The sequence below is a fragment of the Drosophila elegans genome, unplaced genomic scaffold, assembly GCF_018152505.1.
Source record: "Drosophila elegans isolate 14027-0461.03 unplaced genomic scaffold, ASM1815250v1 contig_814, whole genome shotgun sequence".
Lineage (NCBI taxonomy): Eukaryota > Metazoa > Arthropoda > Insecta > Diptera > Drosophilidae > Drosophila > Drosophila elegans.
In genome coordinates, this window is record NW_024546167.1 from 20,181,392 (window position 1) to 20,209,146 (window position 27,755).

Consider the following 27,755-nt stretch of genomic DNA (forward strand, 5'->3'; position numbering starts at 1 on the left):
CCATATATTCCAGTGTTTTATTTTCGATTCTGTCTAGTCTCTCCTGGTTTTCCTTTTTAATGGTATTCACATTTGTCTGAGTTTCATTCATTAATGCAGCAAGGTAATTTAACTGATCGCTTATGCTGTGGATGGCCAGCATACTGTTAAGTGTCGAATTCTGATTGCTAATTTGATTCTGGAGCTTAACATTTATTTGGAGTAATGGTCTCAATGTGTCAATACAATATCCTGCACATTGATAAGCGACTTCCTTTGGCACATGGTCAAACTCCTGAATATCCTGCGATTGGGTTATCCCGAAAATGATACAGCCGTAGAAAATATATATTCCGAACTTGAACATTTTTTGCACGTACAACCACGGTTGGTGTTTGTTGACAATGAACTAATTTGGAATTTTTTTTAGCTGGCATTTATATAGTGAGGGGCTCTCTTAATTTCATAATCATAATTTCATCATAAATCTTAAATTATGATCCACGTTTCTAAGAAGTTTTTATACATGTTTTTTCCCAAAACGATATTAATAATAACGAATTTTTATATATGTTTTCCCGAAAATATGTTACTCATAATCTGATAAGGCACTTGAGCATACTCTCGGGACACCAATTAAACTTTGTTTCTTAAAAAAGTTTATTAATTACTAAAAATTAGTATTAATTGGCTTCTTATGTTTATTTGTATTGTTGTCATTCAATTTAGCATTAATATGTTCTTCTTAAATGGAGCTTATTGTTTTGCCCTGAGCGTAAGTTAAATTAAATAAAAATAACGAATTATTCAAACAATTGTTGGGCCATCAAAAATTTGGTTAAGTTTAAAACTCCCGCCAGCAAATGGGCAGCACTGGCCAAACTATCGATATGAGTTATCAAACTGCAGAACTGTGTCTTCTAACGTTGCCACCTTGTACAATTTTTTTGTTGTTTTTTTTTTGCTTCAAACAAACAAAAATCTCTAATGAGATTTTTATAGTATAAATGTGGGAATATATTTAAGATCGAGGCACCGAGTCATTAACTGTCTACTAATTCTCGGTTTGTTTGTGTAACTGAACAAAATTTGTTGTGCGCATGTAAAAAAATAATACGGTGAGTCTCAGCTGCATACGCACACACACCCACACGCGCTTGAAGCCGCACACGCACACACGTGCAAAAAACGCCGGCTGTAAGAAACAACAACAAAAAGCGATACCGATAAACACACTTTTTCGCGCCCATTGAATTTTTAAATTCAAACAGGCGCATTCATTGAAGGCGAAAGTCTCTTCTTCATTTGCTCGTTTTTCTGTTTTTGGCACGCATTTCGTTGTTGTTGATCGATTGGCAATCGATGAACGAAGTGTGCCCCGCATTCTGTACGTTTTCGTTTTTTTCGCTTTTTTTTGGACTATTTTCTATTTTCCTTGATGATCTTGGTGCTGTGCCATGAGTTTTCGAAAATAGCCAGCCATTGACACGCCGCCGCGCGCACAAATACCACCCGAGTGGTGAAGTAATAAACCGCAGCACCCAAAAAACAACCACCTTGAACCCATTCGGAAAACCCACTTTCGAAAAGTGGTCCCAATTCGCGGGGAATTCGGAGCTGTAAAAGTAAAATAAAAGAAAAATTAAGTACATTACAATGTGCATATAAAAAAAAGACAAATTTATCAATCCAAAAATAAAATATATTTATATGTAAAAAATACAAATAAAATTAAAAAGATTATTCATATTAATATTGAATAATACAAATAATAATAAAAATAATCTGCATATCCGACTAAATATTTTTTTTCTATGTAGTCAGTATACAAAAGTGAACAAAATACAAAAAAAAATTAAACAAAATATTCATTTAAAAATCCTAATCTAAAAAAAACATTTTTTCTTTAATTCGTTACTTCATTCATAATAAAAAAAAACGCAAAATAAAAATGTGTTAATAAGTATAAAGAACAAAAATCCTATAAATATTAAACAATAATATGTTCTTTACCAGTTAAAATACTGAAAATTAATTTATTCAGTGACTTATATGGCAAAATAAAAATGTATAAATAATAATAATTAATAAAAATTTTATAATTATGCAAAAATAATATGAAGACACTAGTTCAAAAGTTCAAAAAACAATTAGATAGTGACTCATTAGGCATGCAAACATTATCCCATTTAAAATTATTTTTTAATCACAATTTTGCTTTCCACTTGCAGCTATCCAAATTACCTGTGAACTCAATATGGCTCAGATGACCGAGAAGAGGACAACTTCGGCACGATCGGGAACTGCCGCCAAGGAGAACCACAGTTTGACGGGGCGTCACAGCCAGAATCAGAAACAGAACCACCGCAGCGGCAAGGGCATCGAGATTCTCGACTTCCACGAGTCCTGGCTGGAGGAGGTGGAGCTGTACAAGGACAAGATGGTCATGTGCAAGAAGTTGGCCCACCACAATCATGTGCCCGCCTCGGCGCTCCACTTTCAGCCGCACCTGGCTGCCGCCGCTGCCGCCGCCCCGTTTCGAAATCAGGGCCGGATTATGCAGTCCAGCACTCCACAGCATCGCAGTTCAGCTGGTGGAGGAGGATCGTCTTCCAATCCCTCAGCATCCGCTGCCGCATCCGCCTCCAATCGCTACTCGCCACCCAGCCAGAAGCATAGATCGCCGCCATCACCCCGAAAACGCTTGACCCCGGAGAAAGTGACCGCTCTTGGAGGTGGCACCGCATCCAAGGCCACCAACCAGCGCATCACCATCCGGGGATCCCCGCCCAACGGCTCGCCACCCAAGGTGGCCTCCAGTCCCACGTCCGTAGTGGCCAACAGTGTACTCCAATCGGAGCCTTACAAGAAAGTCCAGGTGAGCGATAATACCATCTTAATTGAAAAGATCTATATTGGCAAAGAACTTTTAATGTAATTTTTTTGTAGTTGATCTGTGGTATTGTGTCATAATTTTTGGCTCTTTGGTAACAGAAAATATCAATCCTTTAAAGCACCTTTTTATTAAAAAATACAAAAATGATGTTTAGTTTAATATGTTATTAATACTCATCTTATAGAAAATTTTTTCATAATAATAGTTTAGTTTCTACGACAATTTTCTTTTTTGGTGAATTCTTGTATTTTAAATATAAAACAATTAGCCTGATATAATTTCAGCTTATTTAAAAGTTTGTTCAAAAGACACACCAAAAGCACAATTTTTCCACTATAAAGATTATTAGAAACTATTAAATGTTAATGTAAGGATTTCATATTCAAATTTAATTTAATTTAATTTAAGAAACAAAGGACTTAAAAGCAAAAAAAACGGACTAATAAAGATATTTTAGTGTATTTGTCATAAAATTAAAATAAAAAATTTTCATAAAAATATTTCACTAAGTATAAGAGTAATAGAAATTTTACTTTATGTTTTTATTTGGTGTCTTCCTACTCAAATAATGTTTGTTTATCTTTTTTATGTTTAATTTGCTTAAAAGTTTTCTTGCTTTGCGATCACAAGTGTCATTACCGCTCATTGGTATTTTTAGTTAATTTTGCCTAGATTGAATTAACAGAAAATCAATTGAATCATGTCTCCCCTCATTTAAAACCCCCAAAATGCCAACCAGCATGTCTTCATTTCTTGTATCACCTTTCTCCCTGCGTGTTCCATGTTATGCATTTCCGTTTCCGCTTCCGCTCCCTAACTAACTGACCAGATGCTATTGAAGCGCGCCAGGGAGGAGGCCTTCGCCAAGCACTCAAACGGCAGTCCAAGCAACGGATCATCCAAGCGCTCCAGCCTCAGTCCGCCCGTCCAGACGAAGGTGGCCCCCTCGGGCATTTCCTGCTCCAGCACCCAGACCCTAAAGCCATCGGCGCCCAGCAAGATCGTGGTGAACTCGTTCCACGGCAGCAGCATGCTGAGTGGCCAGCAGCAGCAGGAGGAGAAGAGCCGGCTGCTCACCCAGAACGGGCTGACCAAGTCGGCGGTCAGCGCCTTGGAGACGAGCCTCTACGCCTCGCTATACGCCCATGGTCCTCAGAACAGCCAGCAGCAGTCGTACAGGATGCCAGCCGGAGATCACAGCTCGCCCTATGTGGGTGTCTCGCTGAACAAGGGAGCCGGACACGATCACGACCGGAGGCACGAGGACGATCCCTGCGCAGGTGAGATCATATTGCAGAAATTTTATTCACTACCAAAAGTATTTAAGTTCAGAACAAGAGGAAATAACGAACTTCGATAACATTTACTTATTTAAACTCTTGTTTAAAATAAGTATTTAAAAATATAAGTGTAAACGCGAATTCTTTAGACCAATTTCAAACTTGTGCATTCGTATTTTGATCAAGTAAGAACTCAAGTTCATTAGTGCAAGTTCTACCATGGGCAGTCTTAAGAAAGTCTTCAGCATTAAATAAAACCCTCTAATCCCTTCTTGTGTTCTATTATATTCTCATTTCAGACCCAGAACCAAGTAAGAATGCCAAGGCCCGAATAAAACTACATTATTCGAAACAAACCTTTTTGTACTTTCATTTTAAATTAGTTATTTAACCAAGTGAGAACGTGAATTCTTCAGAGAATTTTCGTACTTTTACACAAGAATATTTCCATCATTTAAAAAAATAATTTCCTAATACATTTTTGTCTTCCAATAGCCATCGACGACATTAACAACTACGATGATTCGGACTCGGAGGAGGAGTATGTGGGCACGCCCTTCTTTTTGGAGGAGGACAACACGGAGACGCGCCAGAGCAAGCACACTCGTTTGCTGCCGGAGAAGACGCAGTCGAGGGAATCGGTGGCCACCGCGGACTCTGAGGCGTCGATCTACTTCCGTCCGGATGCCATCCTCTCGCCCAGCCTCTTTCCGCATGTTCCACCGTACCTGAACTTTACCTCGCATGCCGACAAGGGTCCACCCATGCCGGCAGCCTTGCATCGAGTGCTCAAATGGAAGCTCAGTCCCGTGATGCCCAAGATTGTTAAGCGAGTGGTGCTCAACTCGGGCTTTCGCATCATCAAGAGTGGGTTCACCATTGAAAGCTGCCTTTTACAACCTTTTAAATTATGAAATCCCCTTGCAGACACCACCGACTGGATGGCCGTGTGGGAGAAGCACATGAAGAGCCCCGGATTCAGAACCATACGATCGCACCAGAAGTACAACCACATACCCGGATCCTTCCGGATTGGACGCAAAGACACCATGTGGCGCAGCATCTACAGCAATATGCAGAAATTCGGCAAGAAAGAGTTTGGCATCATGCAAAAGTGAGCATTGATCATGGGGATTTAAGAAACTAGATGGGATTCAATGGTTTTTTACACTAAATGTATAATATGTTAAACTTGGCAAGGTTTGAGAGCATACAAAAATATTACTTAGGTTATAGTGAATTTATTTGTATACTTATTATAAATTTGACCATCTATAGAACTTATTTTTCAATGTTTTCTAAACATATAAAAACATGTTAAATTTGGAAATGTTTTTAGATGATTCCAAATTTCTAATTTTAATCGATAATGCTTTCTTAATTTGAGAGTAAAAAACCCTTAACTAAGATATAAGATTGTTTACAGAGGATTTATTGGCATAAATTTCGTTATTTCAATTATTTAACTTAGATGTTATATTTTTTTATACTAAATGGAAAATATGTTTAATTGATAAGTTTAAAAGATAAGTAATTTTTAATCCTGTATATATTTTAACAGATCTAAGCACTTATTTTTTTAGACCATTGTTTTTATAAGTTTTTTAGATTGAATAGAAAATGTGTAGAATATGAGTTAATGAGAATTTTACATTAATTAAAATGGTATAAGAGTAAAAGTGAATTATTTTTATGCATTTTATATATCATATATATATTATATTATATATCATATATATATATATATATATTGTATATCTTAGTCATTTAGATAGTTGTTAGATAATGTTAAATCAATAAAATAATATAACATTATTTTTAAAGAATCTATTTTTATACTTTTTATATTATACACCATCTCTAACCAATATTTTTTCAATACTTCCACAACAGATCCTACATAATGCCTGATGATTTGGAGAGTCTGCGCCAGGTGTGGCCCAAGAACGCCTCGAAGCTGACAAAGTGGATTGTTAAGCCGCCGGCGAGTGCCCGAGGAACCGGGATACGCATCGTGAACAAGTGGAGTCAGTTCCCCAAGGATCGACCCCTGGTGGTGCAGAAGTAGGTCAACCACTCTTGAGGTAACAACCCTACCATCGGTAATAACCCTTAACCCCTTAACTCAGATATATTGAGCGCCCCTTGCTGATCAACGACAACAAGTTCGACATGCGTCTGTATGTGGTGCTGACCTCGATCAATCCGCTGCGCATCTACATGTACAAGGATGGCCTGGCGCGATTCGCCTCGGTGAAGTACAGCTCGGAGCTGGGCAACCTGGACGAGCGGTGCATGCACCTGACCAACTACAGCATCAACAAGTTCTCGCAGAACTATGCCAAGAACGAGGACTTCAATGCCTGCCAGGGCCACAAGTGGACCCTGCAGTCCCTGTGGTCCTGCCTGGAGAATCGTGGCGTGAACACCAAGCACTTGTGGGCCACCCTGCGCAATCTGGTGATCAAGGGCATTGTGAGTGGCGAGTCGGGCCTGAATCGCATGTACCGCCAGAATGTGAACTTTCGCTACAATTGCTTCGAGCTCTTCGGCTTCGATGTGCTGCTGGACGAGAATCTGGTGCCCTGGCTGCTGGAGATCAACATATCGCCCTCGCTGCACTCCGAACTGCCGTTGGATCTGCATGTGAAGGGTCCACTCATACAGGCCGTGCTCAATACGGCCCTGTATCAGGTGCCGCCGAAGCTGAATGAACGCCAGCAGGCGGAGATTCTGGAGGAGCTGAAGCTGGCGGGTCCACTGTGCCATGACAAGCGCATTTTCACCACCTGCCTGACGGCGGAGGAGGTGCGCAAGCACAATCAGTACACCAACCGGAGCATCGAGTTCCGGGAGGAGTATGTGGATACCATACTGGACAACCTGCTGCCCGACGATGTGCGCTGCCTGATCGTGGCCGAGGATGAGCTGGCCAGGTGCCAGCCGTTGGAGCGCATCTTCCCCACCGCGGGCACCCATGTCTATCTGCGGTATGTGGAGAATGCGCGCTACTACAATCGCCTGCTGGACGCCTGGGAGTCGAAGTACGCCAAGAACCGGGAGCTGGGCATTGCCCTGCTGTCGCGCCACTGCCGCGATAAGTACCATCTGCAGGTGTCGGACGCCGCCATGGAGAAGGTGAACGATCAATTCAATTCCGCCCAATTTCTAGCCCCCTTTCCGTACCGCTTCCGCAGCACGTTCTCAAGCCACATTTCTTATCTAGGAACCAAATGTTGCACTTACCGAGATCGATATGCTGCACGTGCGCAAGGATGAGGTCTTGGACGGTGCCACAACGCTGGCCCTGCTCAACTCTGCCCCAACCGCCGTGGACAGCAGCGGAACGGTGGTGGCGCCCCGTCCGGATGCCTGCATCGAGATTAAGTCCTGAAACCACCTCAGATGACGTCGCACATCGGCCACATCGCGGGAGAGTCCTCAGTCGTCCAACCGCCCAAAAGACCGCCCGCCCGCATATCGAGATCATCATTCAGATCCAGATGTACATTTCCGTTTCCGTTTCCGTCCGCGGCACAACACTGCAACGCCCTCATCCCGTCCAACTTCACTTTGGAATTGTCCAAAACCAATAAAGTTAACTCAACTCCGATCGTCTTTATCCTAGATTTATAAAGTCCAATATTAATTTGTTCTAAATCTTGGGCTATGCTATTTTTATTTAATTTCTTTATTATGAAATATAGAAAAATTAAAAATTAATAAACAAAATACTCCATTTCCTAATGTGATAGTTGTACAAAAATGTTTTATTTTTTTTTTTTTTTTTTGGTTTTTTGATTTTAAAAAGATGCGATTGCATGATGCTATTCAGTCAACATTTTCCCCAAGAATAAAATTCTATGAAAGTTGTATGCCACTATTTATTAGTTTCTATATTATGGACTACACACAACATGAAAATTAATAAAAAAAAATTAATCCTTATAGTCTTGGGGCTTAAGTCTCTTAAAATCTGCGTTTAAAACTTGGTTTGTAATTTCGGGTCGAGTTTTAGCAATTTTTTATGATGTAACTCGTTTCTTAATTTCCGAAAAAATCGTCTTTGCAGAAAAGTGACCAAAAACCTACGATAAGACTTTCTATATAAGCCTTATAAACAAAAAAAAAAAGAAAACAAAAAGTTACTTATTCTCTGTTGTGTAAAAAATCGATTGCATTATTTACGGATGTTCTTGAATTAATTCGCAATGCCCTAAACTTTCTTAATATAGGAAAAAAATTATAGCTCTTCACTTATTTCGAAGCCGTTGGAGAGTAAAGTTGAAATCTTGGTGACTGAAATATGTACCAAATAAGGGCAGTTGTCTCCATATTTTTAATCTTGGTCCTAGGTGACCTTGTTACCGGATTAAAAGAGCGTAAATAAATCCTATTAACCCTTTCTTTGGCTAAATAAAATGTCTGCTTTTTTCAGCTGTTTGCGGACTGAAGCCAGCTGCCGATGGTTTTGGAAAAATGGCTTGCAAAGCATATGTGCCATCGTTCACATACTTTTCGTCTACTAATATGTGTGAGAAATTTATTTATGGTGGATGCGGTGGCAATGCAAATAGGTTTAGTACTAAAGAACAGTGTGAGGCCAAGTGCATGTAATAGCTTTCATGTTTAATAAACCTGAACATAATCAAAATTTAAACATTGTTTTGTGTCGTGAGAAAGCTTTCAACCTTTTTGCACTCATTTATCAAAATAAAGAGTTCTATTGGTCTAGAAAACTTAATTTGAATCAAAATTTTAGTTTTTCGACTTGGTATTACGAACATAAAGTGTCTTATCAAACATCAAATGATTTTTTATTATACGCATAAAAGGGAATGTTAAAAGATATATTATAAAGTTTTAAAGTATAGGTGGCAACGAAAATTTAGGTTCGAAAGATAATTTTTTAACACCATTATATGAGTTAACTTGCCTAATACAAAAGAAAAACAAAATTTACAAAAGTGGCCTGTTCCCGGTTGTGTAAGAAATAAATTGTGTTGGTTACGGTTGTTGTCCAATTAATTCGCATTTTTAAATCCATATCTTTTCTTTCCGGCATCCGATTTCGAGGAGGTATATCTTTAATGACTTGTGGCTTTAATCTCTAAGAATCTGCATTTAAATTTTGTTTTGAAATATTGAGTTGTTATTTTTACGATATAAACACTTAAATAATTTCTAAAAAATATCCTTCCAAAAAATCACCAAAAACCTTCAGTTCTAAATCTATAACTTTTCTTTTAAGAATCCGAGCTCGAAGTGGTGTATCTTTAAACTCTTGTGACTAAGTGCTCTAAAAATCTGCGTTTAAAGCTTGGTTTGTAATTTCGGGTCGATTTTCAGCAATTTTTATGATGTAACCCCTTTCTTAATTTCCAAAAAAATCGACTTTGCAGAAAAGTGACCAAAAACCTGCAGTTTTAAATCCATAACTTTTCTTTCCGGCATCCGATTTCTAAGTGTTGTATCTTAAAAGTTTTGTAGCTTAGGTCTCTAAAACTCTGCATATAAATTTTGTGTTGAAATTTTGAGTGGTTGTTTTTACAATAAGACTCCTTAATCAATTTCCCAAAAATAGAATTCCAGAAAAGTGACCAAAACCTACACAGTTAATTCTTTAACTTTTCTTTCAAGCATCAGATTTCGAAGTGTCATGTCTTAAAAGTCTTGTGGCTTAGTGCTCCAGAAAACTGCGTTTAAAACTTGGCTTGTAATTTCGGTTCGAATTTTTGCAATTTTTATGATGTAACCCCTTTCTTAATTTGTGAAAAAATCGACTTTGCCGAAAAGTGACCAAAAACCTGCAGTTCTAAATCCATAACTTTTCTTTCCGGAATCCGATTTCGATGAGGTATATCTTTAATGCTTTGTGGTTTTAGTCTTTAAGAATCTGCATTTAAATTTTTTTTTTGAAATATTAAGTTGTTATTTTTAGGAAATTATTTTCCAAAATATATCATTTCAAACAATCACCAAAAGCCGAAAAAATCGTCATTGCAGAAAAGTGACAAAAAACCTGCAGTTCTAGGTCCATACCTTTTCTGCTAGGCATCCGATTTCGATTTGGTATATGTACGTTTAAAGTCTTGTGGCTTAAGTCCAATTTTCCCCTTAAACCAGCCTTAGTTTGTAACTTTAAATTGATTTTTTTGAAATTTTAATTTGTTACTAAAAAGAGGTTTTCAGTAAAATAACCTATTTTTATTCCGCTTAAAAATACTTTCTTTCAAACATTTTTTTTTACATAGGTACAGTTTTGAAAAGCAATAATTAAATTGAAATAAATATTAAAATAATATATTTGAATAGGCACAAGTAAAATAAACAATCAATTATTTTTCAAAACAGAAAACAAAAAATTAATAATTTTATATTTAATTAATATTGATATATAAATATAATTATGGTATAATTAAAAGTAATTAAGTAATTAAGTAATATTAATTGATATTTTTCGGTATGACCATTTTAAAAACTCGTTAGAGACGGACGAAGTTCACGATTTCCGGCAAACATCGATATGACCGATAATTTGAAAACATCGATGACATCGATGTGGCTATCGAGGTTTTTCCATCTCTACTTTCTTACACTGTGTTTTAAATTTAAGAAATCAAAACAAAACAAGTTAAATTAAAATGTATTGTATTGTATGTTAATTATAATACAATGTACATCTTTACCACGCTAAATAATATTATTAAATATGATCGGAACATGTTGGCTGGATAATACAAGAATTGGATCTGATACAATTGGATGCACGAGAAAAAAGAAGTCATTGATTTTTCACTAAGTTGCTAGTTAAAATATTAAAAAAACATTGGTGCGGTAAGAAGTAGTGGAACTTGGACCGCAAAACAGCAAAATGAGTGGTAAGAATCGAAATAATTATTTAAAATAATGGTATTCTATTCAAGTTTGTGGTTTTGTTTGTATGGGAAAGCATTTTGCGGAGACAGTATGGGAATTTGCAGTCTACTTTTGGGGAGTGGGGTGGTTTTGGCTCAGGGGGATGAAGGGGGTTAAGGGTCCTGGCAGAAAAGGACGCACCTGCGCCTTAACCTCATCTTCATCCTCCTGAAAAGTCCACCCCCCTCGATGAAGTCATCAATTTTGTTACATTGTATATACAGTGGAACCTATCTCATGCGATTACTTTCCTTACAAATCGAGGTTTAATTTTCATTAATTCAGAGACAGTTTAAAAAAAAAAAAATGTTTATGTTTTTTTTCATAGAAATTATTGTTTATTTTCATAGAAAATAAAGATAAATAGGCTTATAAATAAAATACATATAATGTTTGAATTTTTATCATTTAAATCAAAGCTAGTATTAAAATAAGTTTCATAAACTTTTAAACTAAATATAACTAGGATGCATCATGTTTTGTTTTGTTTTCTGCTTTTAGGAACAATCCAAAAATTAAACTAAATATGTATTTTTGTATTTATTTTCTTAAAATTTAGATGTCTTGTTTTAAAATTTTATTATTTATAAAACATTTAACCATTCCAAACAGGCGACGAAAGTGGCGAGGAGAAGCAGATCCTGAATTTATCCAAGAAGAAGCTGAAGAAGGTGCCCAAACAGGACGATGCACACAGCATTCGGCAGCTCATCCTCGATGAGAATGAGCTGCAGAAGATCGACAACATAGACTCGTACCTCAAGATAGAAACGGTGACTAGCATACTTTGCCTCCAAACTAGAACCCATAACTAATTTAGATTCTGGACAAAAGCTATCCTTGGCCAAAAACCAATTGCTGCGGATGTATGGCGTCTGCAGGCTGCACTGCCTCCGCGAACTGAACCTCTCCTTCAATGGCATCCTATCCATCGAGGGACTTAAAGATTGCAACCACCTACGCGTATTGAATCTGGAGGGGAACAACATCAAGACCATCGAGCACCTCAACACGAATGTCAATCTGGAATCACTCAATCTGGCCGAGAACAGCATCTGCAGCATTTCGGATATGTCCTTTTTGCGCAACCTCAAGGAGCTCTATCTGCACGGAAATCGGTTGACACATCTCAGACTGTGCGACAAGTACTTGCCCACCTCTCTGGAAACCCTAACGCTGGCCAAGAATGGCATCAACGATCTCAACGAGATCTGCACGCTTTCCCATCTCAGCAATCTACTGAGCATCTCGATCACGGATAATCCCTGTGTGAACATGACCAACAGCTTGGAGTAAGTTTGCTTATGGATTTGAATATCTGATAACATGTCGAAAACATGCGCCAAAAAGATTAACTTATTTAGAAGAAGAGTATAGAAGCTTTAGGTTCTGAAACAACATTTTCAAAACAGGGGCACCCTTTAGCTTAAAAAGTTGTGAATCAATATGCCTAAAGTTTTTTTTAAAACTATTTCATTCTTACATTTCCTTAAAAACTAATTTAAAAAAATGAAATTGTAATATTAATTTAATTGCTTTAAAAGGGTAATCTAGATGTTTGAAACAGTAAGAGCTTCAAAAGACATAAACCAATGCTGTACATTGTTTCATTTGTTTAATAATATCTAATATCTTTTAATGAAAAATACAATTTTTAGTTATTTTTATCTTATAACTTATTTTTAATAAATTAAATTGTTTTTCAAATTATATATAATTATTAGAAGAAAAGTTTAGGAGCTTTAGGCCTTAAGAGAAAAAATACTATATAAAAAAACTAATATATTTGATAGGAAAACAAAATTGTAGTTTCTAAAGCAGATTAAATATTTATACAAATTTAAACAACAATTATTCTTATAAATATCCTTTTTCCAGTGGCTTTGACTACCGCCCCTTTGTCTTGAACTGGTGCATGAGTCTGAAGTACATCGATGGCTATGTGGTGGATCCAATCGAGAGTCTGAAGGCGGAGTGGCTCTATAGCCAGGGGCGTGGTCGCCAGTTCCGAGTGGGCGAACAGACGGGCCTGGCCAAATACCTGAGCTCCATGTGTCCGCTGGTGGGAAAAGCGCTCGAGAATGAGAACGACAGGAAGCTGCGCTTGATCCTGAGTAAGGCGCAGCACCACCAGCGGCAATTGCAGGAGGAGATCTTGGATAATGCCAACAGCTCGGCCAGCACTTCGCCCTCATCCCATCGCAAAAAGCCCACGAGTCGCATTCAGTCGCCACGATGTATGTTTGTCAATTATTTATTATTTATATATTTTTTTGGTAAATATATCTTATCCCTTATTTTGTAGTCTCCCGTTTGAGTGGCCGCCAGGGATCGCCGGAATCCATGGCCAATAGCTATCACGGCAACAGCAGCAGCAACAACAGCATCGTCAGCGACAACGGATCGGCAAATCATTCGCTGCAGATGAGCATTTCGCTGATCGAGAACATCAAAAACGATGGCGAGGGCTACTCGCTGGCCGGCAGCGGAATGTCCAGCAGTGTGACCACCAAGACCTACAACTCCACGGAGTCCACGCCGAGGAATATAACACCAAATCCATACAATGGTAAGGCACTTAAGGGGTCACACACAGTTGTAAGTACATTTTTGGGAATAATAATATTCATTTCAAACAGCAAATTTCAACAGATTTAGTTAAATAACGCTATAAACTAGTCTTTAATCGAATGATTTAAAATAAGGCATTTTTGACAAAATAGTTGGCCAAAAAACTAATGATTAAAGAAAAATATTGTCAAATGAACAAAAAATTGGTTTGGATTTAGTTTTCAAATTATTTTTGTTATAGATTTAATAATGCCATTTTGAAAAAAAAAACCCCATTTAAAATCAAAACACTTAACAGTCTTGTTTCCTTTCAATCACTGCTCATGTTTTTAAAAAAATGGACTTGAACTTTAAGCTATTAGATAGAAAAACTACTTTATTTTGAATAATTTCAAAGTAACAAGTTGCGTTTTACCCCTTTAAATACTTTTACTAATCCTTACTTTAATCCTTTAACCACTTCGCAGATCAAACGTTCATCAGTCAAACTCCGTCGGGAGGTCCATTGGCGGCTGCCTCGAAAATGGTGCCAGTGCCGGAGACCCTGATGAGTCCGGATGTCTGTCCCGCCGCCGTCGCTCAAAGAGTGACGGTTACCGCTCTCAACTCGCAGCTGCACAAGACCAAGGTCAACAAGAACAAAGGTGGCCAATGGAACATAGTCTGAGATTGAGACTTGCCAGCTTATAAGTGATTTTGTACTCCACAGACAACAAACTGAATTTGCCGAGGGTGCGAAGTCCGCAGCTGAAGAGGAACCAGAGTCCCACGAGCAGTCCGCGCAGGATGGCCACCAAGTCGGGCGGGGACAAAATGCATCAGCAGCAGGAGAAGCTACAGCAGGTGGATGCCGGTGGCTTCAGCACTTGCTCCGACGACGATGGCGAGCAGATCAACATCGAGAAGCTGCGGGCCATCAGGAAGATGGCTGCCCAAAAGCAGCAGCAGATGCATCAGGAGCAGTCGATGAAGCAGCAGGTGGATAACAGCCTCAACTGCGAGGATCGCTTGATCGAGCACGTGACGGAGTCGTCGGCCGTCACCATCCAGAAAATGTGGCGGGGCTATCATACGCGCAAGAAGACCAACAAGGACATAGCCGAGCGACTGCAGCGAAAACGCACGCAGGAATATATCGAGTAGGTGCTTTTCAAAGTTGTATTGCTGGTCTTTAAGATTTTTTTTTAACAAACTAAAGCTTTATTTGAGCTAATCCACAGTAGGGTTTTTTGAAAGCCAGTTCTCCTGACTTTTATTTTATTTATTTTTACATTTTAAAATGGAAAAATAAGTAATGAAACAGATGTACCTTAAAGAATTCGTGTTTGTGCTGTACCTAAGTGTTTGTGTAGTTGCTTTTAAAATGAAGAACAGGTATTGAAAAAACTTGGATCCTAAAGAATTCGCGTTTTTACATTGCAATTGAATAAAAGTGTGCCAAGCTGACTTTAAACTTTTAAAAACCAATACAAATTTGTTCCTAACTCAAGGATAACGTATCACAGTTTTCTAATTGCCTCTTATTCTTATTCCCCAGGCAACTTGGCAAGGACATGATGCTAACCAAAGCCCAGCTAGAGAACGAGCGCAAGATCCAGCAGTTGCAGATGCAGGCCATCAATGCGCTGTGGAAGAAGGTGTCCACAATGGAGGTGGATCCCAAGGGACTCCCAGTGGCCGCAACAGTCGGAGAGGGTGAGGACTCCAACGGCGGAGGAGGAGGAGGAGGCGGTTCTGGCCACGTCAGTCTCGATCAGAACTCGGCGGCTGTCGTCAATGATCTGGCCAAGCGATGCACCATGCTCACCGATCAGGTTCAAATGCTGCAGAGTTCGATTGGGACCATTGTCAATTGCCTGACCATGGTGTGCAATCTGCCGCAGGATGCCATCAAGAAGCAGGCGGAGATCATCGACTGCAGCTCCACGCAGACGGACCTGATAGCCGTGCACACGCCGCAGATCGAGGATCTCACCAATTTTCCCTTCACCAAGACCAGGCCATCGACTCTGGCCCTGGAGTCGAAGCACGAATCGCTGGCATGCCCCAAAATCGATGAGCTCAACGATGTCGATCTCAAGGAGACGCACGACGACGACGCGACTCATCTCGAAAAGGAAGCATGAAAAATCCCAGTTAATAAAAATGAGGAGTGTAAACGCTTTAAGGATCGATCTCAGCGCTTATTAATATTCCTCGTGTAGGCTTTTTGTGTAGCTTTTGCAACAATTTTTAGATCGGTTACGTTCAACATAGAAGTAGCAGCAACAGTCACAACACACAATTTTTTGTTACATTTTTGAGATGATGTAGTTGATGGTGGAAAAACTAAAAACAAATCGTAAATACAAATTTTTGTAAAACACAAAACAAGTTTGGTTTTGGGCATTAATGTTCGGGTGATTTAAAAGTCTTTGTTTTGAAAAAAACATTGGAGTAATGAGTAAAATGTTATACAGAATATTTTTAATTTATTTACATTTAGAGCATTATAGAAGTTATCAATTTTAACATACAAATTTTTTAAAAATTTAAAAACCAACCTAGATTAGCAGCAGCAATAAGCAACAATTTTTGTTTAATCCTTGACACAGCTTTTAACAAGTTTTAAGAAAATCTTAATTATATAGTGTAATTTTTTACGTGAAAAAGGGAATTTCAGTCTTCATCGCTGGATGTTTCATCATCTTCCTCTTCGTCGGAGGATTCCTGATTTACAGGACGATTTGTGTTGGGCAGGAGATCATCCTCGAAGTCGGAATCCTCTTGATTTTTGTTGGATGATTCCTCGAGCGCTGGTTTCTTTGCGAACTTATCCGGCCAAATGCCAGCTTTGGTGTATTCCTTGATATGCTCCGGGGTGAGTATTTTACAGATCTCGGCCTTGACCTTGTCGCCCTCTTCAATTGGTTCGATTAGCAGGAAATCGCCCCTTTTCACCCACATGCTCTTGCGAAATTTATTGGGCATCGAAACTGGAATAGGAATAAATAAACCGATGATTAAACAAAATGATCGTTTCCAATCTATAACAAAAAAACTGATGCATTTTTAGATTATTCCTAAGGCAGCTATATGATATTGTTATCCGATATTCTAGAATATATTGTAACAACAATATAGCTTTGATTTATTTCATTTTTTCCGATTTTTCTAAGAGAGCTATGATATATGTATTTTATGTCGGGGTATGATATACTCACCAAGGAAGTTTTCCTCGACTTTCGGGGTTTCCACCTCGTGGAGATTGTTTCCGCGACTGCTGATGACCCTTGCGATTTGCTGATTTTCTGTAGGCAGTTCATAGTCATCCTTCATCATCTCGTTCATCAGATGTTTGCGACGACTTATACTCGGATGGGATCGGTGCATTTTGTGGCCTCTCGATATTTAATTTATAACTCGAAATGGCAAATAAACGAAATTGTCAACATTTGTTTACTAGTTTTCAGTGTGACCGTTGGTATAATATTCGTTTTATACCATTTTTATATTAAGACAAGGAATTCTACCAAAAATATACCACTCACTTAATACCGTTTGAAAATAGTGCTGCAAAGGGTTACAAAAAAAGGCGCGAGGTTTAAACTCATTAAATACGAAATAGCATAGAAAGTTACATATTTGAATCTATATTAAAAATCAGGTATTCAAGCAAATTTGAATTTAAATTTGGGTTTGAAATTTCGATTGGTTTCCTGGAAATTTTTAATGTTCATTTTATCCCTTTAAAATTAGTAAAAAAGTGACCTAAGACCAGTACTTCTAAGGCCATAACTTTTCTTGCAGATATCCGTGTTTGCTATTTATTTAAAAAACTTCAGTGATTTATGATCACAATAGCAAGAGGACATTTTATTTTAAGAGCCACGCCTGCGTTTAAAGTTTTTATACAATTTTATAACTTAACAATAAGTGGAGAATAAATCCATGTAACGAGAAATTTTCTTAGCAATAGTGTAATATAAAGCAAATAGCAATAAAAAATATATATTATCGCGATTTTTAGAGCTATCTAACTAGTTTTTGCTGCGCCGTAATAGCATGCGTTCCTTTAGAGAAATTCGTCCGGACTTTTCCACTTTGGTGGAGACGTTGCGACGGGACTCGATTTGGGCCTGCTTCGATTTCTTCATTCTGAGAAAATGACAAATCATTAATAACTTTTTCAAGAGTTAGGTTTAATAATCTTACAATTCATTCAAAAGACTGGTGATCTCCTTCTTCCAAATATCCTTGAAATCGTTGGTGAAATTTGTCCAGTACTCGAAGAATTGATCGGGTGTACACTGGGCCAAAGTTAAGGTGCAGGCCTTGGGTGAAAAGTGATAGAACCTCATCGTCTCCAGAAACAGCTCGCGACACTCCTCGAGCGATTGGTGGAGCTTGGCCATCGATTTGTCCGCTCCCTCTATGAACTCCTCCATTTTGGACTTAAAGGGCTCCAGGATTTCAGGACGGGAGGCGTTCAAAACTTTGGCCGTGGTTCTTTTGCAACCTAAAAAGAGCGATATTTTATAGATTTATTATCTAAGTTCAGAAGATTGAATTGAATTTAAAATAAGAGGTACTAAAGTCATGTTTTTAGGTAAGGTCATAACATTTAGTTATAATTTATTTGTTTAATAGTTATATTAATAAATATAATCAATCAACCAAATATTAAAATTTAAACTTTAAACTTTCAATTTATACTATTATTATTATTATCTGATATTAAATCAATTAAGTATTAATCTTCCTCACCTACTCACCTACTATAAGTTTCCATAACAATACACATATGTCTTTTAATTAAATCTTAGCTAAATGTAGGTTTTCCAACTCACCCAAGAACTTCTTGTTGAGATCGAAGATCTGCTGCTGCACCTCCTCGAAGTCCATTTGGGCGGCTCTCTCCACATCGGCTGGTTCGGGAATGGGCAGTCGGATCTCCAGGGGATGCACTCCCTCCTTCCGCCGGTGCGCAATGTAGGTGCGCACGATGAAGTGGAGCAAGGTGGTGTGCGATTCCTTGGACTTGACATCCTTGAGTTTGCCCAAAATGTCGAGATTGAAGCCATCGGCCTGGCCGCGCTGTCGATTGCCGCCATTCATGTAGTTGCCCAGTGTGAGGATAATGGAGAATACCAGCTTGAGATCCTCGCTTTCGATCAATTGCTGTGAGAGCTGCGCCAGTGTCTCCAGTTTTCGCATTAACAGCGTTACACTCTCCTCGAATTCCGCCTGAAAGACAATGCAGGAGATCCTTTCGCTGGCCATGGAAATCAGGGATATATCCAGCAGAAACTGCTCGGGATGATCGAGGGGGATGTCGCCACCGGCTGCCTCCTTGATCCTCTGCAATTCGTCCTCTGTCGCCCGAATATTACTCATGTGCTGCAGGGCCTCCAAGCTGACAACCGATGTGTCTATATGGTATATAGCATGCTCGATCTCGCTGGACGGCACATGCAAACTTCTCCAGATAATGCCCACATTGCGGGATCGCTCGGGATCGAGCACCTTGATGGACTTGGCCCTCTTGACCTTCAGCTCCTTGGGTTTGCTGACCGGAGCCATGGCTTGGCGGGAGAACAGCTCCGTGAACTCATCGATGTTGTCGAGTGGCGTCTCCTCAATCTCCGTCCAGATTTCCTTGGTGGGCGGCGCAGGGGGCGGGGCTTCTCCGCCGGCGGCAACAGGAGGCTCATCCGGCGAACTCCCACTATTCTCCGTACTATCCGTGGAATTGGCCACGGATGGGGGGCGTGGCACGGGCGGTGCGCTAGTCACGATCCGTGTCCAATATAAAGGACGCATCGGTTTCGGGGGGTTAACGGCGCTCTTGCGCATTGCTGTAAATAGAAAGGGGTCGTTTTTGTCTTTACTTACTACAAGTTATTGCGAACTTAAATGTAGCTTATTAAGCTGAATACATTGATAAAAAAAAAATAGAATATTAAAAATAAATATCTGACTTTTGAATTCTTGTAGAAGTCAATATACTTATGCGACCATGCCCTCTTTTAATATAATTAGTTATTTGTTAAATTCTTAATCAAAATTGAATTCGTATTGCTAATAAGCTAAACTTTATTTTCGGTGTACTTACTGTTTGTGCGATGGAACCAATTTCCCTCGGCGGGATCGGGAAGTGGAGCGGGCGAGATCGGGGTCTTTGAGGGCGAAGCACTCATGGGCGGTGGTGGAGGGGGTATTGCCCCGCCTCCCTCGATGGGCGTGGGCGGAGGCGGCGGGGGCGGGGCGGCTCCACCGCTGGGTGGAGGGGGTGGCGGCGGTGGTGGTGCGCCACAGTTCGCTGGGAGCGGTGGCGGAGGAGGAGGTGGCGGAGCGGCAGTGCCAAAGGCGGGCGGCGGTGGTGGAGGTGGTGGGGGCGGGGCACAGAGCGCAGGGGCGGGCGGCGGAGGAGGAGGAGGTGGAGGAGGAACACTGGCATTCTCCTTATTTTCCTCACTTTCCCTGCGATTTTCCCTAAAGGATTGCCCGCATTTGCAGCTACCCTCGCATTCTGCCGTTTGAGTTTCCGCATCCACGGAACTCTTTGAACCACCCTCCACACCGGACTTGTTGTATTCATAGACTGTCTGCTCACTGGCATTCAATAGATCCGTGAGATTCACACATCTTTTCGAAGGACGACGCGGTGGCTCATCCACACTGCTCAAAAGTTCATTTACCACCGCATGAACTTCGGCCAAAGTGGAGCAATTGAGCAGACGCTTCTTGAGGATTTGCTGCAGTGTTTTCTGGCTATCCGTCGATGTGGATGCAGTGGCAGTGGCTGCCAATCCCAATCCTCCTCCCCCAACCGCACCTGCTCCCAAGGAAGCCAATGAAGTCGACTCCAGGACTCGAGTTCCGGACGGAGTGCTCGTAAATGGCCAAGCCGCATTCTTGTCCAGCTTTCCGGGGGTCAAAGGTAACGACGTCGTCGGCTGCTCCGTGTGCGTCCATTGGTACATCTCATAGGGCTAAGGATTAAAAATAAAAATGATAGTTTTGAATTAAGTGGTTTAATCAATATAAACAAACAATACAATTTAATAAACGAATCATGAGACCTTCTGTTAGCGAGATAATTAATTAAACACTTTTGGTTCTCTTAAGAAGTTAACTTATTATGACATTTAATTGTAAAACCCTTTGTTTTAAAAACCATAAGATAAATATTATAAGGAGAAATAAAAACAGTATTTATCAAGGAAGTTTTAGTGCTAATTTTAATTTATACCTATTGGCTCTTAACTAAAATATTTTTATTAATACTTACTTAAGAAGTTAATTGTTTATGATATCTCAATATTAAATCCATAATTAGAAAACCCATTAGAAAAGTAATTTAAAATTATATTAATTAAGGCAGTAATACTATTTTTTCATATATTTATCCAAAAGGGAAAGTTAATTGATAAAAACCTAAAAAATATATTTAAAACCAATCAAATTATCAAAGGCAATAGAATATTACCCCTTCTGTGCAACCAATTACTTCTAATTGCCAGTACAAAGGGGACGAAAAATAAAAGAAAAGGACAGCCAGAAGTACCAAGAAAAGGATGGCAAGTGGTCTCCAGTGTGCGACAAGCGAGAAAGCTTAAAAGCACCTAAGTTGGCCTAAGTTTGCTTTTTATTTTCTGCAATACTCTTGTCTATTCTGTGCCATGCAAAACTCTTTTGATTTTGATAGTGCATGTTGCCGTTGACTTTTCAGTCCCACTGTGGGAATTGCCGTATGCTAGTTTTCAAGTCTTAAAGGAAAATAGAGCGTAAAAATAAAAATTTTTGTAAACAAAAAAGTTGGATTAAGTTAAGCAACTTTAACATTTTATGCTCTACTTAAAGACTTCCTAATAAGATAATCTTAGACTAGGCCAAAAAAGGGCCCCAAACAAGAGTCGCAACGATGACAAATGCTATTAAAATTGCAATTCAATTATGCCATGAACAAATGGAGCTTAAACAGCTATAAAGTTAGACAAACACACACACAAACGCTAATCACTCAAAGAACTGAGAACTTGACAAATGCAAATCAAGTGCAACAGCCTGTCCCGATGACTAATTTCGTAGATGAACACACACACAGAATCCCACAAGGGGTTTTTCCACATAGAAAGCAGAGAAAGGAGGGAAAGGGTGCGGCAGAGTCAAGTTTATCGCACTTTACACCAGTTGTGGCCAAGTGTTTGCCAGCGATTTGCATGTTGTTTGCACATTTTAAAGAACCGGAGCCGACCAAAGTAAGCCAAGAAACCCGCAAGTAACTGAAGTGCAACCCACAACTGCTCAATATACCAAATAAAAAAATAAAGCAGCCACAAAACGTAGCTAAAGAACCAAAATCCCCAAACCATAAGAGACCACATAAAGGTGAGCAAGAGACCGAAAAATGCAATGTGCAATTTTGAAAAAAGGGAAAATGTGAAAATTGGCTGAGAAAATGCTTGTTTTCAAAGTCATATTATACACAAACTTAATGAAATAGTGAAAGACTACTTTTCTTAATTTTACAAAAATATTAGTTACAGAAAAAATAATTTTAGCTTGAATTTAAAAAGTAAAGACCAAAACAATTTATTAGGTATTTTGCGTTGTCTTACTTTCTAGTTTATGTTATATTAAGAATAATTTGTGGAAACAAGCAATTTTACCTTTACGGATAAATAATTAGATAAATAAATAAGCCTCTGAACAGTTGATAAACTCTAAAACAAAATTGAGTTCAAAAAAGATTGAACAGAACAATAACAATAAGTTCGCCACTTAATAAGTGATTAAAACACAATTTCAGCCAGTTTTCCAGCTTGGTTGTTTCCCAATTCCCACTTAATTAACAACGACATCAAATTCCATTTAATCTAATCCCATCAGCCACTTGATACAACCCATATATGTATGTAATTTATATAGTTAAATAACAACCGAACACGCGCACGCACATTTGCAGAATAACAAAACCGATATACACACAAACTCTTGGTACTAAAATTGCACATTCAAATCCAGTTTGCTCAATTCTGCATCAAAGTTTCATTTATTCCAGCAGAACCTAAAGAACAATACCAGTGAAGATAGATAGGAAAGGACAAAACTTTTGACTGCGAGTAATAAAAACGCACAAACTTTCAATGAGCTCTAGCAACAAAAACACGAAGAAATATAAAAGACTAAGGCATACAAAAAAAATACGAGGGTAAAGTGATCTCTGGGACAAGACAATAAATAAAAAAAGAACAAAAATTAAAGAAATAACATTTTTGTAGAGACACATAGGGATAAAATTACATACATACATATAACTAAAAATTAAAACAATTCTTTGTATATTTATATAATTTAAAACTATTTTTTGCATATTAGAATTTAAAACCATTCATTGTATATTACTATAATTCAAAAAAACTACTTGCTTATAACTATATTTTAGAGCAAACGCTATATAATTAAGGATTACATAGCGATGAAATACTGTACAAATAAAACAGCAACTAAAGTCAACGTCGAACAACGAACCTTTGACACAATCTTTCCCTCTCTTTCGCTCCCTTGTGTGCTGGCCTGTTGCCCAAAAAGTTCGAACAAATTTCAGAGACATCGGAGACGTCGTCAGACATACTACATACATATAGCAAAATATATATATATATATATATTATACTTGGCAGCCAGTTGAAGAAATTCGTGATATCATAATCTTGAGCTCAAGTATCATCACATAGAAAATCACTTAACGGTGTCGTCTGCCGCCCCTTTCTCCGATTTTTCCCACCCCGCCAATTTTGGCTATATATATATATATATATGCATGTGTTTGGGCCTCTCAGGGATTTGAGGTTAAGCTGCTGTGGCTAAAACTTTTGGCCTAAACTAATTTGAGGGCTATATCTAGTGCTTCATTATTTGCGGTGGTTTTTGCTTGTTGTTTCTTGGTTGTTGCTGTCGTTGTCGTTGTCGTTATTTTTGTTGTTCCTGCTGTCGCCTGTCTAATAACACTTAACTTGGGTCTCGGTTTACAGCCCTCGAAATGGAAATGGGGCCAGCTACCAGCTTCTTTGGCCTTTTTTACTGGCTACTGGGCAATTAAAGCCTTCCCCAACAAACAGCTTGTTTATTTAGCTTTCTGGTCAAGAGCAATGCTAAATGCTAAATGCTAATACCCGATGATATAGCCAACTATTATGGAGTCCATTAGGCCCGGCAGATGAAGATGACCATCGCCAGATGGTTGCCAAAGAGTTGGACAAAGAATGACTGGATTAAAAGGAAACTGCCATCTCAGCAGGGTGATACTAAAGGGCTCGGTTTTCATAATGCACATAGAAAAATATAAATTATTAAAAGAAAAGATATATTAAAGTCTTTCTTCAAACAGTTGTTGATTTTTCTTAAATTACCTATGCAAAATCACTTTTTAAGCTTTTGATTCTAAGCGAAACACAAATGTTAATCATTAAATCATAACTAGATTAAAGCCTAAGCTAATTACGATTTTGTGGATAAACCTTGTCTTTTATTGTTTAGAATACACCTTGTTATTATATTTATTATTCATAATAAAATATAATTAGCATATATAAATAAGTCGGGAAGATTACCTAAAATTAAGTTTCCCATAATTCTACCCGATATAGCTTTCAAAACATTACTTTTTTCCAGTGTCCAGCTTTGGTTTCATAATTTCGCAAGCAGCAAAACAACAAAACCAACAGCGAAAGCGTAAAATTGTTAATGCAGGCAAAGAGAACTTGGCTTTTGATAGTTGACGGCTGCCGACTGTAAAGTTTTAACAAGTTCTGACACTTCCAGGCGGGGGGGCGTAAGGGGGGCGTGGCAGGGGTTAGATGGACAACCGCTGTGGCTCGGTTAAATGAAAGTGCAGTGGAGGCTTGGCCCCTTTGGTCTGTCATTCCTTTTATTTTATTTTTTACTCTTTTTTTTTTTGCAATGGAATTGCTAATTTCCGGGCACAACTTTGCGGTTCAGTTTTGTACAACTTTTCGCAGTAACTTCGACGAGCGAGCGTTGGACAACGCTGCGTATGAGTAACATTATGCAGAGAGGCCATAAGTTGAAGGTCCTTGCGCACAACGCAGGCCTCGGGTAAAATCAGGACTATCAGAGCACTGGCAAAATAAGGCATGAACTTAAGCGTATAACTGACTGAAATTAATGATTTCTATGCCTTACCTAAAGTACTTAATTTAAGGTAGAATTTTTTCTGATTTGAAATGAACTTCATTTGATTTCTTAAATTTGTAGCAACCTAAATTCTGATGACTATTTTTTAAATTTTAAAGCAACTGATTAGCTTACTTTAAGATTATTTTTATATTTCTTAAGTATGGGAATTAAATTAAGTTGTTTTTCTGATTTTGCTATTTTAAAATAAAAAGTAAGTCTCTATAATTTACTTTTTAGCAACAAATTCTGATAAACCTTGAACAAATATAAAGACTACATAATTTTAGTCTTAAAAGAATTTTGTTGAAATTAACTGCAGAATTCTTTCCGTCCAGTGCTGGGGCGACAGTCATTATCAATAGTTTTTCCTGAAACGCTAATGACTTGAAAGTTAGTTTAGCCGTCCCTTTGAGCCGCTAACCCTTTGCCCCGATTTGTCATCCATTTTACCCCGGTCCATGCCAAACGCGTTGTCATCATTTCCGCCAACGCCGTGGCAACATCCGCCCTGTCGGCACCCTTCACACTTCAGTTAGGAACCCCCGTTCCGCATCGAGATGACCAATTTCCGGGAAATAAAAGTGCATTGAACTCACGCTAAATCCGCCATCCAAGTGCTCATTGGAGATCTGCTTGAGTACGCCGACATATTTGAGATTATTGCAGAATTGCAGGGCCAGAGAACTGAATAATTCGGGGGTAATGTCGTTGGAGAAACTCTTCGGATTGCTCTGCATCGTTGAGATTAGCCATTTCATCAGCATTTGACCTGCAAAAGCAAAAGAACAAAATAGTTATAACTGAATGAAATAACTTTGATCACAGCTGGTCCACTTATTCACTCGTTCTCTCACCCCTAAGCCGAAAAAAAAACAAAAAAGAAAACTTGTAGCCGCTAAGCGGAGAGATTTATGGGTGAGAGACGCCTGGGGTTGAAGGAACTCCCAAGTCGGGAAACCTACAAAATGTGGAATAAATAATTTTCTGGGGTAAAAGTCAGACAACAAGCTGGCCGGTAAAAAATCCAAATCGATGGAGCCACACAAGATATGCTCTGCAAAAATGGTGGCAAAAGTTTATTTGTTAGAGTAAAAATATTAATTTTTTATATTTGAACTTGGAAGATAAAATTCAATATTTCATTTTAAATTAAGGGACAATCTTTAACCAGGTTAAACAGCTGTGTATTTTATATGTTTATTGATGTGTTGATGTATAATGTACAGTAATGTGATAAATAGTCCTCTATGAAAAAAAATTATATAATCAATATAGTTTTATTTTATGAGGCCACATCTAAAAAATCCCTTGTGTATAAATAATTATTCGCCTGTACATGGTTCTCTTTTATTTCTTACATTTATCATTTTACATACTAGCTAATGTTTATGAATGAATCAATAGGTATTATCAATCTAGTTTTTAAGTGTAAGTTCCATAAGTCCACTAAATCATTTGACTTTTATATTTTAGCTATATGGTTAAATGTCGCATGACTAATGGATTGATAAGATAGACCAGAAGCCATTGTTACAAAAAAAATCTTGAAAAAGGGAAATAAAATATACAAATTATCAATTGATTGTTGCATGATTTAAAGATTTAATTTAAAGATCAAATGTAAAGTCAAAGATTTATAGTTTTGACATTCTATTTGATTCTTAAATATTAAGAAAAGCTTTTGCAATTGTTATTTATTGAAGGCCTAGTTTTAAAAAAGACTTACTAAATAAACCTAGAATTTAATACTCAAACAATTTTATACAAAATTACTTGCTAGTTTTCCAAATCAAGTCTATTTTTTTAGTTCCCTATTTATTCCTATAGCAGAGATACTTTTTCCCAACCAACTAAAAGCGCAAAAAAACTTTTTCTTGGTCAAGAAAAGTGGAGAAAAGAAACAAACTTACGCTGGCTGTCAGCGTGTGAGTGGAAAACAGTTTGCAGGAGCAGCAGGAGCAGATGTTTTGGGTCAGAGTGCTCGAGCAGGTCAACGCGTATCCGTTGGATGCGTAGGCTAATTCCGGCGACATCAGGTGGCTCCTCGGAATCCTCCATCTCAGCTTTTCCCCGGGAAAATCGAGTTTTCTGCGCCCGCCGGGCGGCCAATGACATTAGCTGTAGGTAATGTGGTGGGAGATTGGCAACATCCTCCTGAGAATTCCATTGCAAAGCCAACGGCTGCGGTTCCTTTTCCAAACCAAATTCAAGTTCCTTCGATGGCTGCTTGGCCAACAGAGAGCACCAAAAGTTACTCAGGGCACTGGACATATATATAGAATATATATTTGCTTCTAGATCGACAGACCTAGTTGAACTTTCTCCGTCTAATAACAAACTTAAACTGCCTAGTGTTTTTTTCGATTAGCGCAAAAAAATTGAAATGTGTCAAAACTTATCAGCATTATCAAGGCCTGGTACATGACAACGTCTTGTTGCACACTTAGAGGAACTTATTAAAACCTTTAATCATAGAAAATATGTTTAATAATGAAACCAATTCTATTTTAATTTCAAACTATATATATATATTATAAGTGCACTTATTTCCATTTTAAAATTTTATAAATGCTCATCATATGAATTTAAATTTTGGAACAACAAAAAATAATACGCTGATGTAAAAAAAATCAATTAATAATTAAATATACAAAATGTTGTATAAAATCATATGCGTTTCATAAACACTTTAAAAAAAACCTTATCAAAATTCAAACTATTTTGTTTCTGTGTACTGATAAGACTGCGGTTGTTAAGAGAGTAAGCGACACAAATAGAGTAATATTATTTGGCCCTGAGAAGGTCGCCTGCTTTATCAGTCACGGTTTTTTCTTCGATAGGGTTTTCAGCGCTCACTTCCATTGAATCATTTGTCTAAATTTACCCATTGAAGAGGTTAAAAAGCAAGACCAATTGACCAAGTACGT

At 38.3% G+C, this 27,755-nt stretch overlaps 5 protein-coding genes across 18 annotated transcripts in view; 3 read left to right on the top strand and 2 right to left on the bottom strand.

Moving 5' to 3' along the window:
- The first annotated feature begins 976 nt into the window (after positions 1 to 976).
- Positions 977 to 7,768, top strand: LOC108134761 (tubulin polyglutamylase TTLL4). 2 transcript variants are annotated; one of them, XM_017255206.2, is made up of 9 exons: positions 977 to 1,097; positions 2,211 to 2,857; positions 3,705 to 4,155; positions 4,455 to 4,466; positions 4,651 to 5,022; positions 5,083 to 5,269; positions 6,049 to 6,219; positions 6,285 to 7,293; positions 7,382 to 7,768. In XM_017255206.2, the coding sequence occupies exons 2-9, from the start codon at positions 2,237 to 2,239 to the stop codon at positions 7,547 to 7,549; spliced, it is 2,991 nt and encodes a 996-aa protein (XP_017110695.1). In that variant the 5' UTR covers positions 977 to 1,097; positions 2,211 to 2,236; the 3' UTR covers positions 7,550 to 7,768. The 2 variants fall into 2 exon arrangements, with proteins under 2 accessions (XP_017110695.1, XP_017110696.1); XM_017255207.2 differs by lacking the exon at positions 4,455 to 4,466 and having other exon boundaries at positions 979 to 1,097.
- Positions 7,769 to 8,420: 652 nt separating this feature from the next.
- LOC108134708 (PI-actitoxin-Afv2a-like) lies at positions 8,421 to 8,809 on the top strand. The gene is made up of 2 exons (XM_017255104.2): positions 8,421 to 8,537; positions 8,594 to 8,809. The coding sequence occupies exons 1-2, from the start codon at positions 8,462 to 8,464 to the stop codon at positions 8,770 to 8,772; spliced, it is 255 nt and encodes an 84-aa protein (XP_017110593.1). The 5' UTR covers positions 8,421 to 8,461; the 3' UTR covers positions 8,773 to 8,809.
- A 1,921-nt stretch (positions 8,810 to 10,730) lies between these two features.
- LOC108134760 (centrosomal protein of 97 kDa) lies at positions 10,731 to 16,014 on the top strand. 3 transcript variants are annotated; one of them, XM_017255203.2, is made up of 8 exons: positions 10,731 to 11,036; positions 11,686 to 11,846; positions 11,908 to 12,365; positions 12,952 to 13,310; positions 13,379 to 13,642; positions 14,112 to 14,288; positions 14,354 to 14,783; positions 15,182 to 16,014. In XM_017255203.2, the coding sequence occupies exons 1-8, from the start codon at positions 11,030 to 11,032 to the stop codon at positions 15,768 to 15,770; spliced, it is 2,445 nt and encodes an 814-aa protein (XP_017110692.1). In that variant the 5' UTR covers positions 10,731 to 11,029; the 3' UTR covers positions 15,771 to 16,014. The 3 variants fall into 3 exon arrangements, with proteins under 3 accessions (XP_017110692.1, XP_017110694.1, XP_017110693.1); XM_017255205.2 differs by lacking the exons at positions 10,731 to 11,036; positions 11,686 to 11,846; positions 11,908 to 12,365; positions 12,952 to 13,310; positions 13,379 to 13,642 and adding an exon at positions 13,923 to 14,040; XM_017255204.2 differs by lacking the exons at positions 10,731 to 11,036; positions 11,686 to 11,846; positions 11,908 to 12,365; positions 12,952 to 13,310; positions 13,379 to 13,642 and adding an exon at positions 13,945 to 14,047.
- Positions 16,015 to 16,081: 67 nt separating this feature from the next.
- Positions 16,082 to 17,101, bottom strand: LOC108134692 (probable RNA-binding protein EIF1AD). The gene is made up of 2 exons (XM_017255090.2): positions 16,848 to 17,101; positions 16,082 to 16,619 (listed from the first exon to the last, which is right to left on the bottom strand). The coding sequence occupies exons 1-2, from the start codon at positions 17,014 to 17,016 to the stop codon at positions 16,303 to 16,305; spliced, it is 486 nt and encodes a 161-aa protein (XP_017110579.1). The 5' UTR covers positions 17,017 to 17,101; the 3' UTR covers positions 16,082 to 16,302.
- Positions 17,102 to 17,471: 370 nt separating this feature from the next.
- LOC108134731 (protein cappuccino) overlaps positions 17,472 to 27,755 on the bottom strand; it is a 41,970-nt gene continuing 31,686 nt past the window's right edge. For 10 of the 11 annotated variants that reach the window (XM_017255144.2, XM_017255142.2, XM_017255138.2 and 7 more), the window contains 5 exons: positions 25,425 to 25,597; positions 19,739 to 20,618; positions 18,474 to 19,481; positions 17,839 to 18,142; positions 17,472 to 17,781 (listed from right to left, as the gene is read on the bottom strand). In XM_017255144.2, the coding sequence (XP_017110633.2) occupies positions 17,664 to 17,781; positions 17,839 to 18,142; positions 18,474 to 19,481; positions 19,739 to 20,618; positions 25,425 to 25,597 (2,483 nt within the window). In that variant the 3' untranslated portion in view covers positions 17,472 to 17,663. Of the gene's footprint in view, positions 17,782 to 17,838; positions 18,143 to 18,473; positions 19,482 to 19,738; positions 20,619 to 25,424; positions 25,598 to 26,738; positions 27,152 to 27,755 lie in introns of those variants that run through there. The other variant, XM_017255145.2, reaches the window with a different exon arrangement.